Below are 24,312 nucleotides of genomic sequence, written 5' to 3' on the forward strand. Positions count from 1 at the left end.
GTTTCTCTGATATAGTATCGAGTTGTGAAGTGTCCTTATTACGTTCTACGTGCCACTGACCTGTTTAGCCAACTCTCGGCATATCCCATCTTTTGCAAGCATAAATTGTGTGCTTGGAATAGATAACATCAGAGTTGTAAACTCGATACCGGCTATACGAGAGGAAGTTGCACCGGATCGGTAACTTGAGGCAAATCGCAGTGGAGAATTTCAGCGCTTCATCGCGTAAAATGCGCCACGATGAAAATGACCTATCTCACAGGTTATTTTCGCAATCGTATTAAGCCCCTCGTAAGCGCACGTGAACTCGACAACGAGAGAATAAATGAATTTTCAACTCTAGCCAGGCAGTTAATATAATTAATTAAATAAAAATATTAATACGGTCGTAGAAAATTTTAATAAAATTTCAACAATCAAATTTTATTAAAATTTCTTCAACGTAAAATTTTTGCCGCACATAATATTTATCATTAATCGTATGTCGTATAATGAAATCGATAAGTTCGATGCAAAAAGGGTGAACGGGGGGGCAGTCAACAGGCTGACAGTTATGGCACAAGTGGCTATTAAACTAAAATTTTGGCTCTAGTTATACCGCAGCAGCCACAAACGGCAGACCAGTAAGAGTTAAATATGCAAAAAACCGAATATACAAAGCTTCGGTTACATTCAACCGCAAAAATAGTTTCCCAATAAAATAACTATTCATATTTACAAATCATAAGACAAGGAATAGAGATTGATTTGTGGCAATAAATTTAATGATCGTAATGATAATAGCAGCTTTTTATAATTATATATAAAATTGCTTGCATATTCAATTTGTTTTTTTGTTATCCGTCTCTCCGGTATTTAGTCTAGATAATGATATGAAGAACCGAATATTTACGCAAAAGTAGATGAGTCGAAAATACCTAGTCGCTCGGAGATAACGTTGGAAGTTAATAGCACCGCCAATGAGCGTAAGCTGCGACAATATACAAGAGCGACAGGTGCACCATCAATGTTAATCGTTATTACACGTATAAGGTGCGGTAAGAGGTCGTCTTCTAGTTGATCGCCTTTATCCGACCCACCCACCCTCCCCAAGCTTGCCTTCAACGAGCCGGCATTCCATCGACGAGACATGACTCGAATTCCTAAAGGAACCTCTTGCTGCAAGTTGCCTCCTAAAACGACAGAGTAGCACATTGTACGAACAATGATTTATAAAGCAACTTTCTCGTTTAGCGAGCTATACAAGTAAATATGCATATACTCTTTATATATCCACGAAGCTTCAATAATTATTCGCAAAAGTTCTTGACTCCAATTAAGATGCTCGCGTATTTCTACCATTCAAAATTTTGATTTTTTAAACAATATTTATAGCTTGTTTATAAATTATATTTAATCTATATTTAATTAATATCAATTCTGTTAAAATAAAAATACATTTTGCCATTTTGCAAGGAGATACCGTTGCAACTCGGATTTATCTTCATTTTATGACGCGTCCACGTTCACGATTGTTGACGATCGTTTCGTCAACAGCTTATTCTGCTTTAACAACAGAATCGTACTTTCTTAGCCAAGCATCCGAGGCAAGATCCAAGATGAAACTGAAGACCGAATTGGCAGCATATGGCGTATATAGATGTTCTTGCGAGAGCTCCCGGCGAAATAAGTTTTCCCGTCTTACCGAGCGGAGATAGTATTTCGCTGTAATAAAGATTCAGTTTCGCTTGAAGGATGAGCGCAATGTTCGCGCCGTGGAAAAGGACATCGTCCTCACCATCGCCCGATTGATAGCCGCGTTCCTACCCGGCGGGAAATTAATTGCGGTAACGCGAGAGCACCGGCAATTTCGGCGCAATGGACAAAAAAAAAAAATGGAGATGATGGAAAATTACTTGTCTCGCGCGTAAAAAAGATCGCGTTACTAACGAGATGGCGGCTCGGCTCGCGTCGTATTCGCGAGAGAAGAAAGGGAAATTGAATGGCGTCGGCAAGAGGGAATTTTTCATACTCGGGATGTAAGAAGGCAGCGGGAATAAGGACCCATGTATAAACGACTGGCGGAGGAGAAATAAAACGTAACAGAGGAAAGAGTGAGAGAGGCAAGAAATGTTGGTTTACCAATTATCAAGTTGAACACATTTTTTTAAATTCGACGTATTCAAATATCTACAATCATTATATTGCTAGAGAACAAGAAAAATGATAAATCTATCATTTTACCGTAACGTTTTACTATAATACATTTTTTTTTCTATAGTGCAAGCTTAAAATATGTTTAGATTAAAAAAATAAATAGATAAATAAAATTATAAAAAGCATACAAATTGATATATATATGTTAGGAAACTTTGGTAACATGTAAATAAGCATAACAAATTACGCATCTTTATTCATCTTATACATTTGCACCCAAAAATAAATCGTCCTTAAATAAACGATGGATAACGAATGAAATAAATGATGTCTTAGCGGCGATGCACGCATCGCGTAATACGTATATCGGGTTACCACTACTAGCCGCATCCCCAAGATTTAACTTCGTTAGCGGTATTACGCGAAGATGATAGTGACGCCGATCACGAGCCCTCGATGAATTAGCGATTACATCGACATGATGCGCGCGGAGTGCTTTGAAGAGACCCGGCTTTACGGGGAGCAATCCCAGAGAAGAGAGAGAGAGAGAGAGAGATAGAGATAGATAGAGACATAATGAGAAGAGGGAGACAGAGATGAGTCCGTATTCGCGCGACAATTTAATCGAGTACGGCTGTGTCCAATCAATCCCGGGGAGGCTGCGATCAGAAAGAGGAGCGCCCGCAACGTGTGTAGTGTACGCCCGGGTGTACATTACACAAGCGGAGCCCGGATCGGCAGTCACCTGGCGGCTGGCTGGCTATCCGACGTGCCGATCGCCGTCGTCGGATATAATCCGGTGTCCCCCGTCCGGCGGAGCCGCGCTCGCTCCCTCGGTTAATTGAAAATTAACCAACCGTCGTCCATCTGTGTGCGCACGACCTCCGCCCGCGCGCTCTAATCACGTTTCTCCCGGTTGCACGTTCTCTCGTTAACCCGATATGCATCATCCGCTGCCTGGGAGAGGGCCTCGTAGAGCGCCGATAAGTAAATCGGGCTTACGCGTCGTCGCAGATACGCGTCGTGTTACGCGATCCGGTAACCATCTCGATGATCGGGGATTGCCCTCCTCTTTCTCCCTTCATTAACGAGATACCTGTTTGCGCGTGATTAACGCAAGGAATATATCGAGGCAAGAATTATACAAGCGCTCGGGAAATTTTCGTTCGCTAAATGGAGGAAGTCGAACATCGTCGCTAGAAATGCCGAGCGTGATATTCCGACGAAAAGAAGCACTTATCGTCTCTTTAAACCTTGTTATTATATCTCTGTGGTCTCTAATGTATTTTTATTAATTTTGAAAAAATTACTTTTATCATTACTGATTCTCATAACAAAAATAAAATGAATAAATGTTAAGTAATTGCATTCCACAATGATTTATATAAAATGGTGTAAAATTTAGAAAAATGAACAATATTTTATCTCCATATCTATAGTAAAACCTCACCATTTCCACGTGAGCTTGTGCAAATGCAATATGTGTCTAAATTAATGCCATTAAAACGAGTATTCCTTTTTCTTCTCTATCATCTGCATGATTTTTGCGCGCAAAAAATTGTATTTTAACAGACGTAGTAGAGATGAGCGGATGAAATGCAGGATTACATTTCGGAAACGTCGAGTTTTTCCTGCGGGGGTTACAAAAAGAGATTTTCTGCGCAGAGAAACGCAGAATACGGCGTGTCGACGGAGCTTTCCCTTCAAATATCCACGCTCGTAGAAATCGCGCCGCGAGCGAGCAGAGCGCTTGCTTGCTGCGGCAGCAACAGCAGCTCGTGAAATGTGAAATTGTGATGGACCGCCGTGCCTCCCCTCCTGCTCTTCCGATCAGACTTACCTCACCCAGATCGAATATACGTCTCGCAACATTCCAAACCTCCTTTTTCGTCGTCGTCGTCGTCGTCATGTTCCTCTCCGCCTCGCTGCCAACGTCTATCCTGCCCACGAGACATCTCTCGATACCGAGACAGCGACCTCATGAGATTTTACGAGTCGACGATGCGATATCGCTCCGTATACCTTCGCGGAGCCTCTTATACTGCATCTCATGCTACACCATACCATGCCACTTTTGCATCGCATCACTGCCGTACCTTCGACTTTCAGGATTATATCGTCCTGCGTAAAATGCACGCTGGCCTTATTCCGACAACGCGATTCGCTTGTAGTGCGTTTCCTTGTACGGTGGTTCGTTGACAACCGTTTTCCGAAATTCTTTATTAGTAGTTTACTGTCGATTTATCTTTTTTTAGAGAATTACAACTCGAGAAATAGTTAGTCTTTATTGTCATTTCATGCATTAAAAATATCCTGAAAGAAAATAAAGCTTTTTTATTATGTTGTATTCTCAAATTTATCACTAAATGTGACGTCTGTGATTTCAAAAAAGTTTTTGACAATTAATAATATAATAAAAAATGAAACAGTATAGCTCATATGCTGATTTTTCAGAGTTTCCGTGATAAAAAACCTTTAACAAGTTTTCGTGTGTCAAAAAATTTTTCGCTAATGTGATATTTTCTCGAAAACTCTAGATAGCATTTATATCTCAAAAAGTATTATAAATCAAATCGATCCTTATAAAAAAAATATTATCGATTTATATAATTATATTATATAATAATAATAATAATAATGTAAAATCAGTATTTTATATGCATATATATTCGAACTTTTATTTTTTACATTTAATATTGCCAGGACTCTTTTAGAAACTATTAAAAATTTTTAGATATTTTTTGAAGAAAACCCAGACTTTTATCAATTATATAATATATCAAAGTTCTGAAAATATGAAAGATATAAGTAACAAAAGTATAAATATACTTGCCTGATTCTAAATTTATAATGTAGACAATAGTGTTTACTGAATAAAAATAAAGATAAAAATAATACCACTACCACACTTGACATTAAATTCATTTGAACCGAATAAGAATATGCAATATAAAGTCCATTCATTTTCACGTATTATATTCTGGTGCTAAATGTGATTACTTGTCATAATATAGAACTCAAATGATTTCAAAATTTGCATATAAATTTTTTCAAATGAAAAAGCAAAACAGAAAATATTGTTATGTTAGTCTACATTAATTTTATATTAAAGACGATATTAAAATAATAAACATCGCACAAGATGATTATTTATATTTATAAAATGACATTCTTTCCGAGCTGCATATCGCCCTCGTTCCATCATTGTCGTTACCGTTTTCCGTTACCGATTAAAAATAGCCTCATGCAAATCGCGACACAGTAGGTCGTGGTCGTTTATACTACCTCGGCATTATTCATAATGGAAATGAAAATAGAGCGCAACTCGCGATCGCTAAATGCTAGTGCGCGCGCGATAGCGAGCGATGCGGCGAAATTAAATCGGTCGTCTGCTCGGCGAATGTTGGCTGTTATATATACATATTTCGGGCTCGTGTCGCGTCGCGTCGGACATTCGAAACGCTTTGAATGAAAATTTCAGAAGCACAGGCGACGAAGTATTTGACAAATACTCTACTTTTGCAAGAGAATGGAAACAATCCAAATTTTGAAAAATCTTTGCCACACGTGAGAAAAATAAATGAAAAAGACACTTGCACAACAACACTAGGAAGATATACGTATTTGATAAATAATCATAAATTAAATAATAATAATATATCAAAACATGTATCTTTTAAAAGAATTTATAAAATTTCAAATAATATTTTCCAGAAAATATAAATTGTAGATAAATTTATATAAATTTTATTAAAAGAGATATGAACACAAATATAAATTTTGATATAATTATATACATAGTTATATTGTATATGTAATTATACACATAACATTATTTAATAATATCTTGTGTAGTGTATCTCGTATAATGTTGGATATAATATAATTATACCGAAATTTATATTTATTTGCATCTTTTCAAAAAATTCACATTTAATATAATTTTATTTATAACTTTTTAGCGAATATACGACTTTTATACCACAAAACTGGGGAATTAATTTATTAAATCCGTTACACTCACGCGAGTCAACATCGTCATGCTAATATCGTCTACGAGCTGCCAATCCCGAAAATCCAGACCGGAAGTATAAATTTTATTTCTCAAATAATTTCCTCGACGTGAGCTTGACGGGAGATCCTTTCATATGAAAATCTCACAGCTGTCAAATCATCGTAAAAATTCATGTCGCCGGGATGAACGGTGGCGTTAAAAACAACCCAATATTTTCAATGCATCACTTGTACAGGCCGCGCGCGCGTTTGTCCCGTGCGATTCTCTATATCCACGGGGAGCTTCGAACTCGCGCGAGCGAACGAGCGAGTGAGCGAGTACGCGGAATAAAAGCTAAAACGATAAAATGTCCGTCGGTCGACTACTACAAAAGCAGCATAAAAGTTCCGTCCGGAGGGACTTAAAAAAGTGCTCTATTCTAAATTTTCAAAATAAAACGCGACAGTAAACGCGCCGCGCAAAGACTCTGAATATATTTTAACATCTGTTTGCAATGAAATCCTTTACATCTCCGCGAAAAAAGTGCCACTTAAAATTCTGCATTCGGCTACTTACATAAAAATAAAGATATGAGAGATTTAACGTACAGACGGAGCAAGAAATAGATGTGATTAAAAAATGATAAGATCATATCGTTTGCGTTTTTATGGAAAAAGAAAATTATCGCGCAAATAGATTTCGCAAATTATTCGAAACTCTAACTAACATTAGGAAAATAATAAAAGATTATTCTGCCCAATATTGTTCTACATCCTTTTCGGTGAGGACTTTCGTGGTTTTCTCTTTGATCGATTAATCAGTGAACGTATTTTGGGCCGTTTATGTTCTACGTTGGACGAGGAGAAAAGCACCACTCGACATTTTGGTCCGATAAATGGGGAGACCGGACACAGGGAAAATACCATCTCAATTTGATTCGATTAAACAGGAAATAGGCAGCGTGTATTTCCAATCTACGCGGTATATATTTGCAATTGATTAATCGCCCGGCCGCGAAGCCAAATTGTCTAAACGGCGGAATCTATTTTTCCAACGGGCGTGCGAATCGCCGATTACCAGATTCACTCTCCAAACGCTGAAAATAACGATCGCCGAAACGCATGTAGAATGTTTACATTAGAATCTGATAGATTACTATATAATAATGCAATTAAAAATTTTTCGATTGAATATACTAGATTTAACATATCCCAGCTTTGACATTTGGCGATGACGGAATGACGGAGCAAGTAGTCAAAATTTTTCGCACCTTATGATGTAATACGTGCGTTTTACTGTTTTATGATGTAATCTGCGTGTTTTATAGCGAATAAATAAGAATTGTATATATATATAAAGAAATTCTTAAATATAAAAAGTCACGTGAATAATAATCCGTAAATGCACGCAATATTTCGTTTCACGCGAAAATCAATCTACGTTAACTGAAGGCTCTTAAAAAAAAACTGTTTTTTTTTACAACTTGTAAAGAAAAAAGGTATAACGGAGATAATAAAGCAAATACAAAATATGTTTTTCAAGGAAGCATTGAACGACAAGAAGGGGAATAAAAATGCAAAAATAAAATCGATACTTATTGTATTTCTAATAAATGCTTTAAAATCGAAAGTATTATGCTGCATAATATGTAAAGAGTGCACAACTATATATGCCGTATATTTTAAACACAGATTACATACCTCTTCGTTTTTTATATTTTTATATCTTTGTTTTTAATGTCTATTCGATAAATATTTACTAAGCTGATTGTAAGATAAACGTCATCGTCAGACGAGATTAAATAGCCGTAGGCCTCCTTTTTTAAATAGAATCGCACACATGCGCATATATATATATATATATATATATATATATATATATATATATGTATACATATACATACATGTATACGCGGCGAAAATATACATACATTGCATGCAGGATAAAGTCGTATCATAATCTGCGTTGCCATAATCTTGAATAAATATTTGCCCCGTATTTAGCGTAGAACGACCCTCTCTTTGCAACCGTAACGTAATAACGGCAGGGAATTTTTAAGATGTATGCAAAATACATGTAAGTTTATCTCTCGCTGCCGCATCGCAAAGGATAAGTTATAAATTTTGCTAAACGGAAAATTTAACATCGTTTTATTATTTCTATGATATACCCCCATCTCTTTTTGCGTATTATATTTGTCGGATGTTTTATCGGATTTATGAACAATATGTGCCTTTTGTGACATATCATTGGCTCGATAACAAAACATTTTTATTACTACAAGCTACTGATTAATGCTAATTATGCCTTTTTACATAAAATATATTGCCAAATTCTGTTATACATATAAGATTATATTAATCGGGAAAGAGGAAGCATCGCATGTAATATTTATTGCTGTAAGAATTTATTTTATTTGACAAATAAAATTTTGCTTCGACAAACAAATAACATTTTATATTGCCGGTAATTGCATTTAAACAGCCGTTTGATAAAAACTTTTCATTTACAATCCCAAAATACTAGCGAGCTATTTCAATAACACAATTACAATTTTATATTCAAATAATGGCAAGAACAAATTATACATTTCTTTAAAATTATTTAATTTATTGAAAATATTTCACATCACGTTTTGTAAATATACGATGAATATTTATAGAAAAGAATTTCATTTGCACAATTATATACAAATTATACTTTTTTCATTCAATATGCAATATATTCCTTATTATTACATTAATAAATACTTTTAGTAATATTTATAATAGATAGATTGTTAAATCCAATATCATCAATTGGCGATACATTGCGTTTAAACGACGAATTGGTCGCTGCGCAATTAAATCACTCATTGGATTACAAAACGTTTCGTCAGCGCTGACAATGCCTGTGGTATATCGAGTTTGCGAAATGGGTTAAGTGCACGAGCGGCCAGTTTCATCCGCCTGATATAAAAACAATTAAATCGCCCTCGTCGCCCGCGTGTACACGTATTTGGAGGGAAAAATTGATATTCCGAAACATCTATCCACTTCGCGATCAACGGCGGCCTGACGATGAAACCCGAGATTTCAATGTTCAATCAACTTCAACTGCAAATGTACCCGACTCAAAATTTCGTTAAGCCTCGGCATATATAGCTCGTCGCGTTACCGATGTTATACAGTTCGAATTAAAAAAATTTTACACCGGTGCGAGGTGAATCAATTCCTATCGAAAAAGATCTCTCCTATCTTTCATCTCGTCATATCGATCCTATGCGCATTAGGTATGTATGTATGTGGGCACATACGAATGTATATGTAGTTGCATCTTCACATTGGTCGTGCGTAGCTCATCGTGGCTTGGAAACAAAATAATCGAGCGGACAATCATACATCATTTTTTTTACATCATGGATGAAGAAGAACACGAAGAAAATGTGGAAAAAATATTGGAAGACGAAAATGTTCAAACAAATGATACTGAGCAAGAATATGATGAGGATTTTTTCGAAATGGAACAATCTTTCGAAGAAGAGGAAGAAGAAAAGGAAAAGGAAGAATCTTACGAGGACAGAGACTCGGAAGAAGTAGAAGCGAAATTGTGTGGGTTATAATTTATGAAATAATCTGACAAGTAACAACAATTTTGATAAATATATATTTTACACAGCATATATCTGTGCTATGAGTGATATTTCTTTTAAAATCATCGGATTATATGTTAATTTTATTTAAATTGTGTTTTAACATAATATTTAAACATAAATTGAACATAAATGATAAAAAATATTACAGTTGTAATACATTTTATTATTTTTCTATGTTTAAAGTTACTGCTTTTTGGATTTGTGTTTATAATATTAATATATTTTGCTTTATTTATTTAAAAATATACTCTCTCGTAATATATGCGCTGTTAAAAGTATACAGTGTATTGTCAAGAAGTATGTCGATAATGTCGAATATACCAATATTGAAACTTTGTAATGAATGGGTTAAAATTATATACGAAGATCGATGATGCATATCGGATACGCATGTTGGGTAGAAGTACGCACTGTGTTAACAATGAAATATAAACTTAGTCGACTATAAATACGTTCAAATATGAATGACGCGATTTAAAGCAACGAGTTCGAATAATAAAAGAGATTATGATTTTGATTTATTTAAATGTATGAATCCTGCGAATCTGATAAATATGTCGTAATTGTTGTATTTAAATAACTTGTTAAAATATAATGACTAACTATCTTTATTATTTTAATCAATTTCCGATATTTTAAATATCAGCAATTAGAAAGCTCTTAACATTTTGCTATAACAGCATTATTAAATTATTAAATAAATGAAAAACGCGCGTGCGTATGCGTGTATTACTATATTTAATTTTTACTATTATTTTAAAGATTCAAGATTGTGATTACGCTTGTGTATTTCATTATCCTTTACTTTCTAAAAATTGAATTATCTTTTTTGAATTATCTGTTTCATTATCCTCTCAGCCTTTCGAGATTGGGAAAAGGAGGCGAAAAGGAAAATTCGTATAGAAATGGAGGATCCGACGGAAAAACGGAGAACTCTCTACGATCTCGCTGCCGCTGTACCGTCAATGACCGACATTTGGAAATTTGACACAACGCAGATAGCCGAAGAACCGCAGAAAAAACTTCGATATTCCATATCAATGGTGAATATTTACCACCTTAACAGCAGTTTATTTTATTTTCGAAATTTCATATCGTCTTTAATTGAATTATTATATTAAATGTAGAATATTATACCCGAATAGAAATTCATCGTTGCAAGTTCCAGATATATCTCTAATTTTAAACATTTATCATTGTTGTCGAATGTTTGTATCTCATATCTCTCTAATTTCTATAAAAGTCTTCTTTTATAAATAAATAAATAAATAAATAAATATATATATATATATATATATATATAAAATATATTAAATTACATTTGTTTGATTCCATCTCAGGAAATGCCGGGAATAGTAAGAATCGATTTGTCGCCGCTGACGCAGAAGATCGTCGGCTGTGTCATTGGCGAGAATGTCACTACGGAATATCCATGGGTATATGTTAGAAAGGATATCATCGAGGATAATATAGATCTGCATTCCGAGAGCAGTGACTTCCTGCCTGTAAAGGACGAGATTCAAGAATATCCTAACGAACAGATTCTCATCGGTTATGCACCGTCCGTTTCCGAAGACGCCCAGTTTTACATTGTTCTCACGAAAGAAAGTAAAGATGCAATAATTGACTTTATACAAACTCAAAGAGAGGATCACGAGAATCGCGTGAGATATGCAATCTACAAACCTCCCGGCCAATGGTTGGATTTAGGAAGCGGTGCCGAAATCGACATCAATGTCGTCAAAAATACGAGACCGCTATTCGAGATCGAGGTTTGCATAATATTAACTATTATAGTCTGTTTAAAGAATCACAAACTTCTAATTCTTAGACATCAAGTACAATTAATTGGGTAATTAAAGAATCATATTCCGATTAATCTACTATTTTTAATTTAAAATAAAATTAATTTAAAACATTTTTTAACTATAAAAAGCTAAACGATAAATATTTTAACAAATAAAGGATCAAATAATGTAATATTTAAGTTAGTCCAATTTATTATTTTAAAAATTTGAGAGAATTATTTTTAAAGTTGTGAAAATTAACACACACACCTAGATTAATTTCCTCAAGTTTTCAAAAACGGATGGATTGGAAAAACATTAATATATTGATTTATTTACTTGTACACGATTAAAAAAAAATTAAATTAAAAACAAAAATTGATAGAAAATGGTAGAATAATTTTTAAGTTATTGAGTATATTGAAGCAAACTATAAAAATCTCAACAGTTCCCAACTCGAATATATTTTTTACGCTAACGTAACTATCGTCGACTTGCGACTCTGGCTTCGCCTCGAACTTTCTGCTCGAGATTTGCATATCTATTCCGCCGCCAAGCTCAAATTCGCATCGTGTAACATATCGGGAATTTTTGAAAATTTCTATTACCCTCCAATATAGCACACAATACAGAACACGCTATCTAATGCGTGACTTGCGCGTGTGCAGAACATGGATATTGATAGCTCACGTATGTTAACTCCAATCCACGGTATTAAAGCGATTACCGTAAATTTCTACTAATCCCGTCTATAAATACTCCAATGAATCAACAATAATATCGTACAGCAGCAAATTTATAAATTGTAATAAATTATTTATTAATCATTTTATCCTGTTTTTAATCGAGTGCAAGAAGTAGTTCATAAATCCCGTCGATACCAGCATTATTTATTTGTTCATCAATTATTTAATTACTTTGCGATGTGCTGCGTATCATTAATAACGATCGTATCTTTTGCATTTAATTGTTATCAGGTGACGTCTGCAGGTGATTTGCTGAACATGCCGATAAATCTGATGGACAGGAAGGCGGACGATCAGAAAGATGGATATATCGAATTGCTACCGTATAGGCAAATATTCGAGAATATATGGCGTAAATTGGTAAGCAGAGCCACGCAAATAATGCCAATCGTACAGCACAACGAGGCGCAAACGACGCCATCGATACCCGTCAATTCCTGGTACCAATATCTGTACAAATATAAGACAATCGATTTGTCTACCTACACCGAAGACAAGATAGACTCCTTCAAGGATTTTCTGAAACGTTATACCAGTGATATGTGCGATCAAGTAATATGTTACAAATAATATTTCTTGATTTTTTAAATAAAATTTGATCTAATATAAAATTTGATTGCAATTGAAAATACAATTTAATTAAGAATTAGTTATCAAAATATTTAAAATTTTTTTTAAGTAAGTTTATAATGGGGTTAGCAATTATACCTTAATACTTCTGCATTGCTTTTTTTTTAGCTTTTAATGAATTCCACGTGGGATATATATACAAACGATTATGTAAATTTGGTGCGTTATGAGAAGGATACACAGGCACCGGTGCCGATAGGTTACGAAGAACAGCAGAGCTACTATAACGGAAAAATCATCTTGGATAAAGTTATCAACGATTTCTGCTGGCATCCTTTTTGGACCGGAACGGCGGTAGCTACTTATACACAACATGCTAAGGGCGAACATCTGATCGGTCCCAAAACTTATGACGAGGTTCATCAATCATCTTAGATTATTTCTCTAGTTTGTTTTTGCTTATATTGCTCTTAAAATTGCTCTACATTGTTTAAATTTAATGAAAAATTTAATGCTCATGTAGAATGTATTTCTTTATTAATAACTTTATTATTAAAAACTTTATTATTAAACATGTGCGTGCAACGTAATTAAATATATAATTTACAAAGTAGCACATTTTTTTTCAGGTATTTTTAGCTTCCGAAGCCAATAATCGAGTACTAATATGGTCCTTCACTGACTGTTTGTTGCCTAAACTGATCCTTGAATGTCCGCGGGAAGTAACATCTATTGGTGTTTGCCCTCTCGATGCTAGCATCATTGTAGGCGGTTGTGAAAACGGCCAGGTAAATTTTATCAATCACGGCCAGGTAAATTTTATATCAAAATTTTTTATATATTTTTATATATTTTTATATATCAAAAAATTTTCTTCTCTTTCAAAATATCCTATTTTTTACTGAATATACTTTTTCATTCTTATCTAAACTAGACAAAAAAAAAATTTTTTTTCACGGACAATACAGAGTAGCACCTTTTATACCGACATAGCAATGCCATTATTTATTATATGCATAGCAAGAAAAATTTTATAGAAAATATTAATTTTACTTGTTAGAAAAATTTTGCCAAGAATTATTTAAATATGTTAACTAATTGTTTTGCTGCAAAATTTGATAAAGTTATTTTAATTTAGCAACAAATTCGTACTTTTATGAACAAATTTATTTGATAAAATTTAATTTTATTGTTATATTAAATAATTAAATTATGATATCAAAATTTATTTACTTTAACATCAAAATCATGCTATGACATAGATATACTTAGACACACACATAATGACGATTTTGTTACGATAACAAAATATTTTTCCCGTATATATGTCTGATAAAACAATTTTATCAAGAAAAATATGAATATTTTTATAAATATTGCTGGATAATGTAATGATAGAATTAAAAAAGGTAGAGAAAAGAATTCGAAAAGTAATATCCGTTAGGAAATATAGCGTGAATAAACACTTACCCCAATATCGTAGAAGTACAGCAATTCCCTGTCTCGATTATAATTTATCGCCGCGATTCCTCGATGCCTCTTGATGCGTTTTAACTACTCACAAAATAACGCGCATTCGTAAACAAATTCTTTCGATGAACGGCAATGCAATCGTAACTCGATCGATATCAGTCACGAATATCGAAAAACACGATCCCGCGTATATATATTCTCGCGATTTGGCGCGCTTTTAGCCGATGTGAAAATTCGAGAAACGACCGTCGATCGTGACGGACGCGAACAACGCAAATATTGTACGCATGCGAATCACCTGTCCTCGTTAATTAGTCCTGGCTATCTCCCGCTGCTTCTCTCGTCATGATGCCTCTCGATGCTTTGGATATTAAATGGCACTTGCTCGTCGGTCGAGCAAATATCGCGTAACGGAAGATGGGACGCGAAGCGAGGAACATCAGTTATTATGAATGTTGAAAGACGCATTAATCACGATTCGCGCGCAACAATTAATATGTATGTCGATCGCCTGTCATTAAATTCGGCACTACCGAATACCGCCTACATCCGTTGATACACAATATTCGTCCGAGATAAAGGAAAAGACGCATAAAATCACCGTAACCATCGACTGTGTACACGCGCGGAAACGTCAAGCGCGAAGTGAGCGATGTCAAAGTTCGTCGTTCAACTTGACGCGTTCACACGACACTGTGAAATTATCTTAGCGTCGTCGCTATTGCAATGTTTTACCGCGAATATCCGTTTCAAAAACAAACCATTAATAGCAATCCAACGTGATTGGCTTTTACTTTTAGAATCAACAAATCAACGTTGAATATTGACAAGACGATAACTTAGCAATTGTTCTACTGAACGCGACCATTAAAATGCATAGATCGTCTAATAATAATTAATAATAATTGAATCACTATCGAATTTCGAGCCACACAATATTCTATTTTGGAGAAATTTGCGCAAACGCGCGTGCTATAAAAAGGAATCGTTGTCGCGAATGTTAAAGCGACGGAACAGTGGAATGTGAAACGAAGATAGAAATATCTTCTCTCTACATCAGCGCTTAACATGCAGGACATCTCTAGGTATAAGCTTAGCTATGATCAATATCGATAGATACATCACGTATGAACTAAATTAATACATTGAGACAATCGCGAAATTTTCCACTTTCCGCATATTCGTTTCTATGCATATGTACACACACATGTGATATTGGCCTGGGATAAGCAAAAAGATTGCGAGAACGCGAAACGACAATTTGCAATGCGAAATGAGCAGCGATTTCGAAATTTTATCAGCTAATCTAAACCCCGCGATGTGGCAAAGTTTTCAAGAGAAATGCAATCTTGTTAAGAATCTTAATTTAAGATATTAATAAGATTATTAAGCTTGTTAAAATAATTAGGTTATAAGAAAAAGTTGATTCGTTCGAGTAACTCGATATTATTGTTTGGCACAACCGAAAAACAACATCGTAATAACGGCGCAAAATCAAATAATTATCACATAATCCGTTTATTTTTGTCATTTGAAAAATATTAATTATTTTATTATAAAAAGGACATTAATTTTAGTTAACATCGCATGCAAATATATGTTGATTTATGTTTCTTATTAATAAGTTTGTTTATTTTTTACACTGAAAAGAAAAATCATGCAAATTTTCTTGATTATTCAATATATTTTGTGAACTAAATTTAGCAAGTTTTGGATAAAAAGAAATCGATGAACAAGCATATATAGAAAACTTGTTACTACGATATCGTGAAATTTTCAAAAGTCTAGAGTGTGATGAAACGAGATAAAAAGAGGACAGCAGTAAAACCTACTTGTATCGTTATAGTAGATCGCCATCTGGCACATTCCTGGCAAAATCGAGCAGGTGGAGTCGGTTGTAGCGCAGACGGGCGCCCAAGTGAAGTACAGCATCGCGATGAGGGGCCTGATGACGTGGATGCGTGAGACGGTAACGTCGCTGATCAGTCCAATAGCGATGTCCTCGCTCAAACACAGCCAGAAGGGGCGTATCACCCAGATAAATTGGATGCCCTCGTATCATAAGATCGATACGAACGGTCGAATCTCGTCCTTGCCAGACGACACGTCTTTGGACGACCTGAGTTGTCAGTGCGTAACCGCCAGCGAGGATGGCACGATCGCCTTCTGGGATCTTAAGTAAGTACAATTTTTAGTCTATTTTTAAACTATTTATTATTTAATATACAGGATGGCTCCGCCTAGATTTTGAGATTTTATAGGAAATTTGATTCTGAACAAAAAGTTTCCGATAATAGATTAAAAAGTGCTTCTTTAAAAAGTTAGTGCCCAAAACTTCTGAAATCACGGTTATTTTATGAATTTTTACAAATATCAGAGAAAGTTTTTTTATACACGTATATTGTAAATGTACATTAGATAGTCGCACTTATTTCATAACATTATGTATATATGATAATGGAAAAATGTATTATGCGAGCGAAATATATATTTTTCCATAAATATATTCTACGATTTGTTATAATAATGAAGATCAAGAAAGTGGCTTTTCATTTTTCTTCATTATCAATATGGAGAGTAGCTCTTTTTATTTCAGAATTTATAGAATTTTAGAGAAAATCCTATAAATACGTTTTCAAAACAAAAAAAAAAAAATTATGCATATAGAAACTTGTATGTATTATTTTTAGCTGTTACAAAATATATATTTTAATAATTTTTTACTTTTACAACTTATCATATATTTATAAAAGAGCACAAATATTATTAATAATCTTACAAAAATTGGATAATAAGAGATATAAACATTCTTATCACATTGCTCACATACAGTTACAATCAAGAATTGAAATATCAATTAAGAACAATCTGAATGGTATGTTTTTAATAAAAATTAAACCATTCAGATTGTTTTTAATATCATTTTAATAAAAATTAAAAACATATTATTCAGATTGTTATATTAAATCAATATTAATTCATTAAATATATTTTAGTCTAGCTACAACGCTGCTCAATTTGCAATAGTAACGATATGAAATATTCAAGAAATATTTCCACTACTATACTATATTTCCACCAAACACTAACAAAAAAAAAAAATATTTCCTTTATCTTTCATTTTTGCGACTTTCTGGTATCGTCGCCCAAGCGAAAATGTCATTTTCCTTAAATTGTCGTTTTCCTTAAAAAATGCAAGAACAACCTACATCGCTGCAGCTAACGTCAGGTGACCAGCGATTGGTAACCATTGGGAAAGGTTCCCAGTCGTATCTCCCGAGACTGGAAGTTAGCGACTTTGAATGTTCCACGAGGGCGAAACTTGTCGCAAGCTAAACGTTAAAGAGCGAACACCGTTCGACCTGCCTTTCGAGTCCTTCTCTGTCCGGACACGAGACGACGATTCGCCTTCCGCTTTCATCCCATCCCCGTGCCCAAGAAACTCCCCCGTTCTGCGGAACCGTAATGGTTCTGCGACTTGACTCGCTGCTGCTCCCCGTCATTCCTCCGAAGTTGGCGTTTATATGGTCCGAAAATGGATAGACCATTCCTCTATAATCGTTGATCGGTATTCAACTCTCGCTCCCAATCCTTCCCGCGTCCCTTACCATACATTCGAAGTAGTGCTCAGAACCTGTCAACTACCTCCTTGTTCTCGTCGTTCTCTGTGAGCGCCCATTGACGTGCGAGAGAGAGAGAGTCGCTCTTCATTTCAGTTGTGCCACAATGGCTACGTAGACGCCCGCACACTATTGAACTGTTTCCTTGCTTAATACGAAATTGGTATGATACTTACGAGATTATGTCCTATTCTCAACGCTTTAGGGAGAAAGAAATATAGCATAAAATTGCACTGACGGAGATAAATCTTTCTATCCGAATAAAACATTAATAAAAAATCTCATGATAAATTTAGACTGTAATCCATCAGCTGTTAAAACTTTGTCTTTTATGCATGATACTTGACTCACACACATATACAAAAAAGATAGATATACATACACGATAAAACACATACACATACACATTATTAAAAAAAATAAAGGCATTATAATTTTCTAACAACTATTCGCATTTTAACGTTATTTCATTATCAACAATGAGATGACGTTAAAATATATTTTATTCCTGATGAAGAACACAATGCCCTATAAAAGATGGCGACCTATGGAAAAGGACATTCGACAAATTCGTAGCAGACGAAAGAAAAAGGTACAACCAGATATCCAAAAATCCGAGTCGCCCTTTAAGATTTTCAATCGCATCTTGAAGCCCGTTTACATGCTCGTGATTCAATATCCGGATGAGAACCGGCAGCTTGTGATAACGACGCTCAGCCTGTACAATCCGAAGTTTCACAAGGACCAAGTCGAGCCATTCCCGGTGAGAGACGACATCACAATTAGAAAGTACTATAGACCCATAATCGAGAAGCCGGACTATGTCATGGAGCCAGAGATGCTCGTCGGAACCGTCGAAGGTGAACGATCTCGTATAATATTTCCTTAAACACGATTCAATTTCCTATCGTATCCATATATATATATAGACACGACATGATTATGTTTCCAAGCTCATTAATATTGATACAATTTAAATCCCATTAATTAAACATGCCATTAATTGCTCAAAATCCACCTATAAGTAAGATCGATTTAATTCACTAACGTATTAACGATAAAACGAAGTTAAAGCGTGAATTGTGGCAACAGGTGATTTCGGTTGCATAACATGGAGCGGCTACGAATTCGCCACCGACGCGAGTGTGAATCGCGAAACGGTACGATGGCTCTGGATAAAAAGGACGCACGACGGGCCGGTGACGCACTCGGTTAGATCCAATTATTACCATCATGTGGTAGTCACGATAGGCGGCAAGATCTTCGCCATATGGTGGGACGATTTCAGCGAGCCGCTCATTTGGAAGAAGTCCAAGGTCAGGTGGGTAAGAGTAATTAGTGGAGTAAAGCAAACCGGATACTTTTACCTCTGCGTCAAAGTAAATGCTCGGGCGCTAAGTGATTTTCGTCGTGTATACGAAAAAGGAAGTTGTTTGTTCTGTTAGTGGATGAAGTGCAAAAGAGAGAAAGAGTTAAAAAAAACCATGGACGTGGGGTTGGGAGCCGAGAAATTATTCTTGCAGGAGAAAAACGTCGATAGCGCGAGAATGAGCAAAACATGGTCATGAATATGCATAAACGCGGCGCGACAGGCCTTTTATTAGCGATAAAAATAACAAGCAATCCCTCCCCCCTCTTGCCTTTTCGCGCGATAAATTGCCACAATGTGTAATTGCAATGTAGCATTTCGTATTGCCCAGCACGAACTCGCTCGCGTTTCACGTTCTGCGCATAGTTTTCGACGAATCGAACTTTCGATATGATCTGCATGACAATACGAGCATAACTTACCACACGTTCGCGTACTATTACTAGTCTGTTAATGAAAACTATTTTCGATATATGGCTATGTACATGTATATGCGATCGCAAGTGTCATTATCAAATATTGTCAAATTGAAATTCTCGCGATTCTAAACATTTATGAGAATCTTTTCTAATGTTTAGCTCATAAATCAATTTCTAATATAATATAATTATTACAACAAAAATAGATAACAATATTAATTATATATAAAAGAGAGAAAACAATAAGAGCACGACAGGCTTCTCTATTGCCAAAATGAATTAATATTTACAAAACGTAGATACACGGCGTGTTCTTGGGGAATTTTGCGTCCAACCATTTTGATTCTGGGAAGAATGGATGGAACCATAGAAATGTGGGATTTCATAGTCAAGAGTCATAAGCCGAGTTTCGAGCAAAGTTTATCCGGACGGATAATTACAGGCATCTATACGCACGAGCTGCCGCTCGAGCCACAATGTGTTGGATTTTGCGATTTCAATGGTTCTTTAAGAATGTTCGCGGCACCGCGTGTCTTATTGACGTACGACGTAAGCGACGTCGAGTGGTTGAAAAAATTCATCGATCGACAGGTTCAAAGGGTAAGATAAAATAAAAAGAGAGACGCTGACATATACACTGTCATATCGATTAGATGTATGATTAGATATCTGAGCAAAAATATCTTTGAAAAATTTACTAAAAAAAAAGGAATATATTTTTATGGAAAGTATTATATGTATAATTATTACGTGGCAGCAAATATTATAAAAGTAATTATAATTAATTCTTTATTAATTACAAGCAGTAATATGTATGTAATATCTTCTGATGCATTTAGAACAAAAAGCGTTTGAATCTCCACGCGATTCATAAAACTTTACAATTTTTTTGAAAAGAAAATATATCTGAATTAAATTCGTGATCGTAAAAAAAAAGATCTTTGTTCTGTTGTTTTGTGATTCGCCGTAAATTCTGCTGTCTCAACTGGTAATAAAATTTCTTTGTTTTTTCTACATTCATAAACGATTTTCTATTTCCGTATACGATCAGATAAGCGAGTTTAAAGCCTGGCAGGAAACGTGGCGGCAAACAAATCCTGAGAAGATGAAGAAAAAGATGGGCGAAATAGCGGAGCTGAAAAAACGTTCGGAGGCCGAGGAACGGATTAAAATCGACACGTTCGAACCAATGGTTCACGAACCTACACCTACAAAGATCACAGTACGATTTAACATGTTACATGCTAATAAATAATTCGACATTCGTTTTTTATTCACATATAACACTTTAGCTCCAGGCAACAATCTACGCTACAAAACCGAGGACCAATCGAACGTTTATAGTCACGTGAATAATAGTATCCTTCGTAAAATTCTCGGTGATATATTTAGTAGAACGCATCTGGGAAACGAAAAAGAAATAAACTAATCTTTATCTCTCTCTTTTTCTATTAAATTAATTTTGTACTATTCACAGCACCGGAAACCCTGGCAATTCATCGAAGAAGCCAAGGAACGCTGGTTGTCAATAGAAGTAAAGCGCATGCAACGACTAATCCTGGAGAAAAAAGGACTAAGGAAGGACGTCCTCGAGAGACAGCGCGCCCCCCTTCTTAGATTGCGGCAGGAGGAGAGGACAAAGAAGCGCAAGATACGCGAGATTCTGAACCTACAGGACAGAATCTTTGAGGAAGCTGTCGTATTTCTCTTCCCGGAGCAGGAGCGCAAAGAAACTTTGTTGCCCCCTTTGCCAGTTTCTGCGATCGATAGACGCTTAATGATCGACGAGTTCATTAAGGAAACCACTTTTCGAAAAGAAGTACGTCAAGGAAATCAATTAATCTCGCGAAAATCCTTCGCAAATAATTAATGTAAAGTTCTTCTACGTAAATAAGCGTATGCTTAAATTGTAACGCAAAACATGAATTATGATAAAATATCGATACGCAAAGATTATACATATTGCAGAAATATTTTTGATACTGTTACATTCACACAAATTCCTTTCCGTAAAATAAATCCATCTCATTTATATATTTTATTTATTTATAGATAAAAAACAAATGAAACGAAAAAGTAATTTCAACTGATCGATATTTTATCAACCTAATATTTTTTATCCCTAATATTTATTATGTGTGTATTATTTCTTTGGACAAGATATTTTGTATTTTAGAGATTACTTTACATCTTGTATATTGAAAATTGTATATTGAAATATCGTGTGTGTTTAATTATAAGTTAACGATGTCTTTAGATACTAATTGTTCTTTCCGTTGAAAAGGACGTTTTTATCGATCCGGAGGAAGAAATTATATACAATTTTCTGGAAGTGCAAGCTGAGGCCCTGGCTAAATTAGAGAGCACGCCTTTCGAACGCACGTTCGACTGGGGCAAAATACTCGCGCGAGGAAAGTCGAAGAGAAGATCGATGGACATCAAACTCAAGAAGTTAAACAAGCTGAAGAAGACGGCAAAGTAGTAGATGCTGTGAACGATGCATCACGACTTACCTGCAACGCAATACAAGAGGTACGCATTAAAGGTACATTTTCATTTTACATTTTGACTCGTGTTCTTTCGTTTCTCAGATACAGGTTTATAAACTTTTTACGATTACAGATTTTATAAAAATATTTTTTTTCTTAGATTTGTCTGAAAATGCAGCACAGAAGATTAATTTAATATATGAGACACAGTAATTTCTGTATTAACTTGGTTTTTAGTTATTTAGTCGATGGTGAAAGATTTTGATGTGCATTAATAATTTGTAGATAAACAAAAATTAGATAATACTACGCTTATTATAGTCTATTATTATGGTAATATTATTCTATGAATGAGATGACTACATATTTCTTTAGACCCGTAGCTTTTGATTCTAAAATTGCATTTCTGATTTTGATTCCATTTGCGATAATGCATGGTCTTATTTAATATAACTATGCTGTTGGAAAATGAAACGTGAGTGCCGTGTATTCTCGTTTGCACTGCCATATACGCTACATTTATTTAGAAAGGTTCCTTGTAATCCCTTTAATCAGAATTGTGCAACTATAATATGCATCTTTGAAATACAAGTTGGCAAATATTTATAATGTAATTTTACAAAGTTTACCATACGTAAAACTATTATAATAAGGAAACGAGATACTCTGGTCAATATTCTTATCGCGATATCTAAAGGAGAAAACAATAAATATGTACATATCATATTATACATGGATTTTTGCATATATCATATTATATATATATTTCGCCGGATATCGTAGCATCTAAAATGTCATTGTGGTAATTGAATATGTCGATAAACAGGAGAAATACATGACAGCAAAGAAAATGGAACGTCTGAAAGAAATAAAAGTAGAATATTTCTGTCAACGTTTCTCCACACGCGTTATAATAGCTCGTTACACATAAAAATTCAGTTTTCGCATCAACAATCTTAAGGATGTTGCGGCTATATAATAGTAGCAAAAAATTGTCAAAATTTAAAAAACAAAAAATATATTTTGTACGGTCGTACTGTTTGAAAAATCCGATAAATAAATTATAAAAAAAATTAAGGTATCACAAAATAATTTTTAACATCTCTGTAAAAAAAAATAATTGTAAATAATAATTTTTTTTAATTTATAACAAAAACTTTTAATCGTAATATTTAATCGTAAATATTCGTGAAATCAACTGCAAAAAACAAAGAAAAACAAGTAATTTGCAGAAAGAAGGAAAAAGATAGATAATATTTTTTTACAATTTTTTAGTAAATAATTTTTAAACGAGCAAGTGAATCTAAATCAAGTTTTACATGAATATTTATTAGAATTTTTTAAATATATGTTTCTTAATATATGAAAATCTTAAATTCATTAGTAATGTTTTTTCCTTGTCAAATTTGTCAATAAGTGCTACAATACGCGATTTTCTATAAGAATCTTTCTATAAGAAAACATTCTAAACGCGTTTAATTGCAATTAATTTTATTTTTCACGCATTTTTTCCACTCCACATTGAGACAACGATTAAATAATACTTATACATAGTAATTAATACGTACGAGATAATTATACGAGTAATTAGATATCGCATGAAGAGAAATGTGGCAGTTAAGAAAGACTAACGATCTTCGCTTCGACGCAAACGTATGTCTGAAAGCAAAAAAGATGGAAAAGTGGGGGATATATGGGTAAGTCGGCAGCACTCGGCGATTTTTCATAATTAAAGCGAATTAAAACTCGGCAGTGAGACCATAAATGAATTTGAAATTTCAAACTAGCTGCGCTCTCTCCTCCACTTATTCACCACGTTCTGCCTTTTCTTTGTCATTTCTTCTCTCACCGTAAACGGATCTGCGAGGATCCGAGTTACTCGCACCTTGTATATAGCAGGTTTACTTGTTTCTATTTCCCCAGAGTACTACACTCCTCCCGATTTAATTTACTACAATATCCACTCTTTGACGGCACGGAATGACTTTACAAATACTCTTTTACGAGTAGCGTCCAAACACAGATTGAGATGCTTGAATACTACTCAGATATCGAGATCAAAGCGGATCGCATTA

General features: G+C 34.6%; 1 protein-coding gene across 1 annotated transcript; it reads left to right on the forward strand.

Moving 5' to 3' along the window:
• The first annotated feature begins 9,527 nt into the window (after window positions 1–9,527).
• On the forward strand, window positions 9,528–22,485 carry LOC126859414 (dynein axonemal intermediate chain 3). Its single transcript, XM_050610695.1, is given in 14 exon segments — window positions 9,528–9,720; window positions 10,623–10,807; window positions 11,105–11,536; window positions 12,529–12,849; window positions 13,036–13,284; window positions 13,497–13,655; window positions 16,190–16,522; window positions 18,478–18,820; window positions 19,053–19,281; window positions 20,048–20,348; window positions 20,800–20,970; window positions 21,226–21,567; window positions 22,033–22,293; window positions 22,398–22,485. Coding segments are annotated over 13 exon segments (3,456 nt in total). The 3' UTR covers window positions 22,231–22,293; window positions 22,398–22,485.
• Window positions 22,486–24,312: the final 1,827 nt, after the last annotated feature.

This window comes from Cataglyphis hispanica, chromosome 3, assembly GCF_021464435.1.
Source record: "Cataglyphis hispanica isolate Lineage 1 chromosome 3, ULB_Chis1_1.0, whole genome shotgun sequence".
Taxonomy (NCBI): Eukaryota; Metazoa; Arthropoda; class Insecta; order Hymenoptera; family Formicidae; genus Cataglyphis; species Cataglyphis hispanica.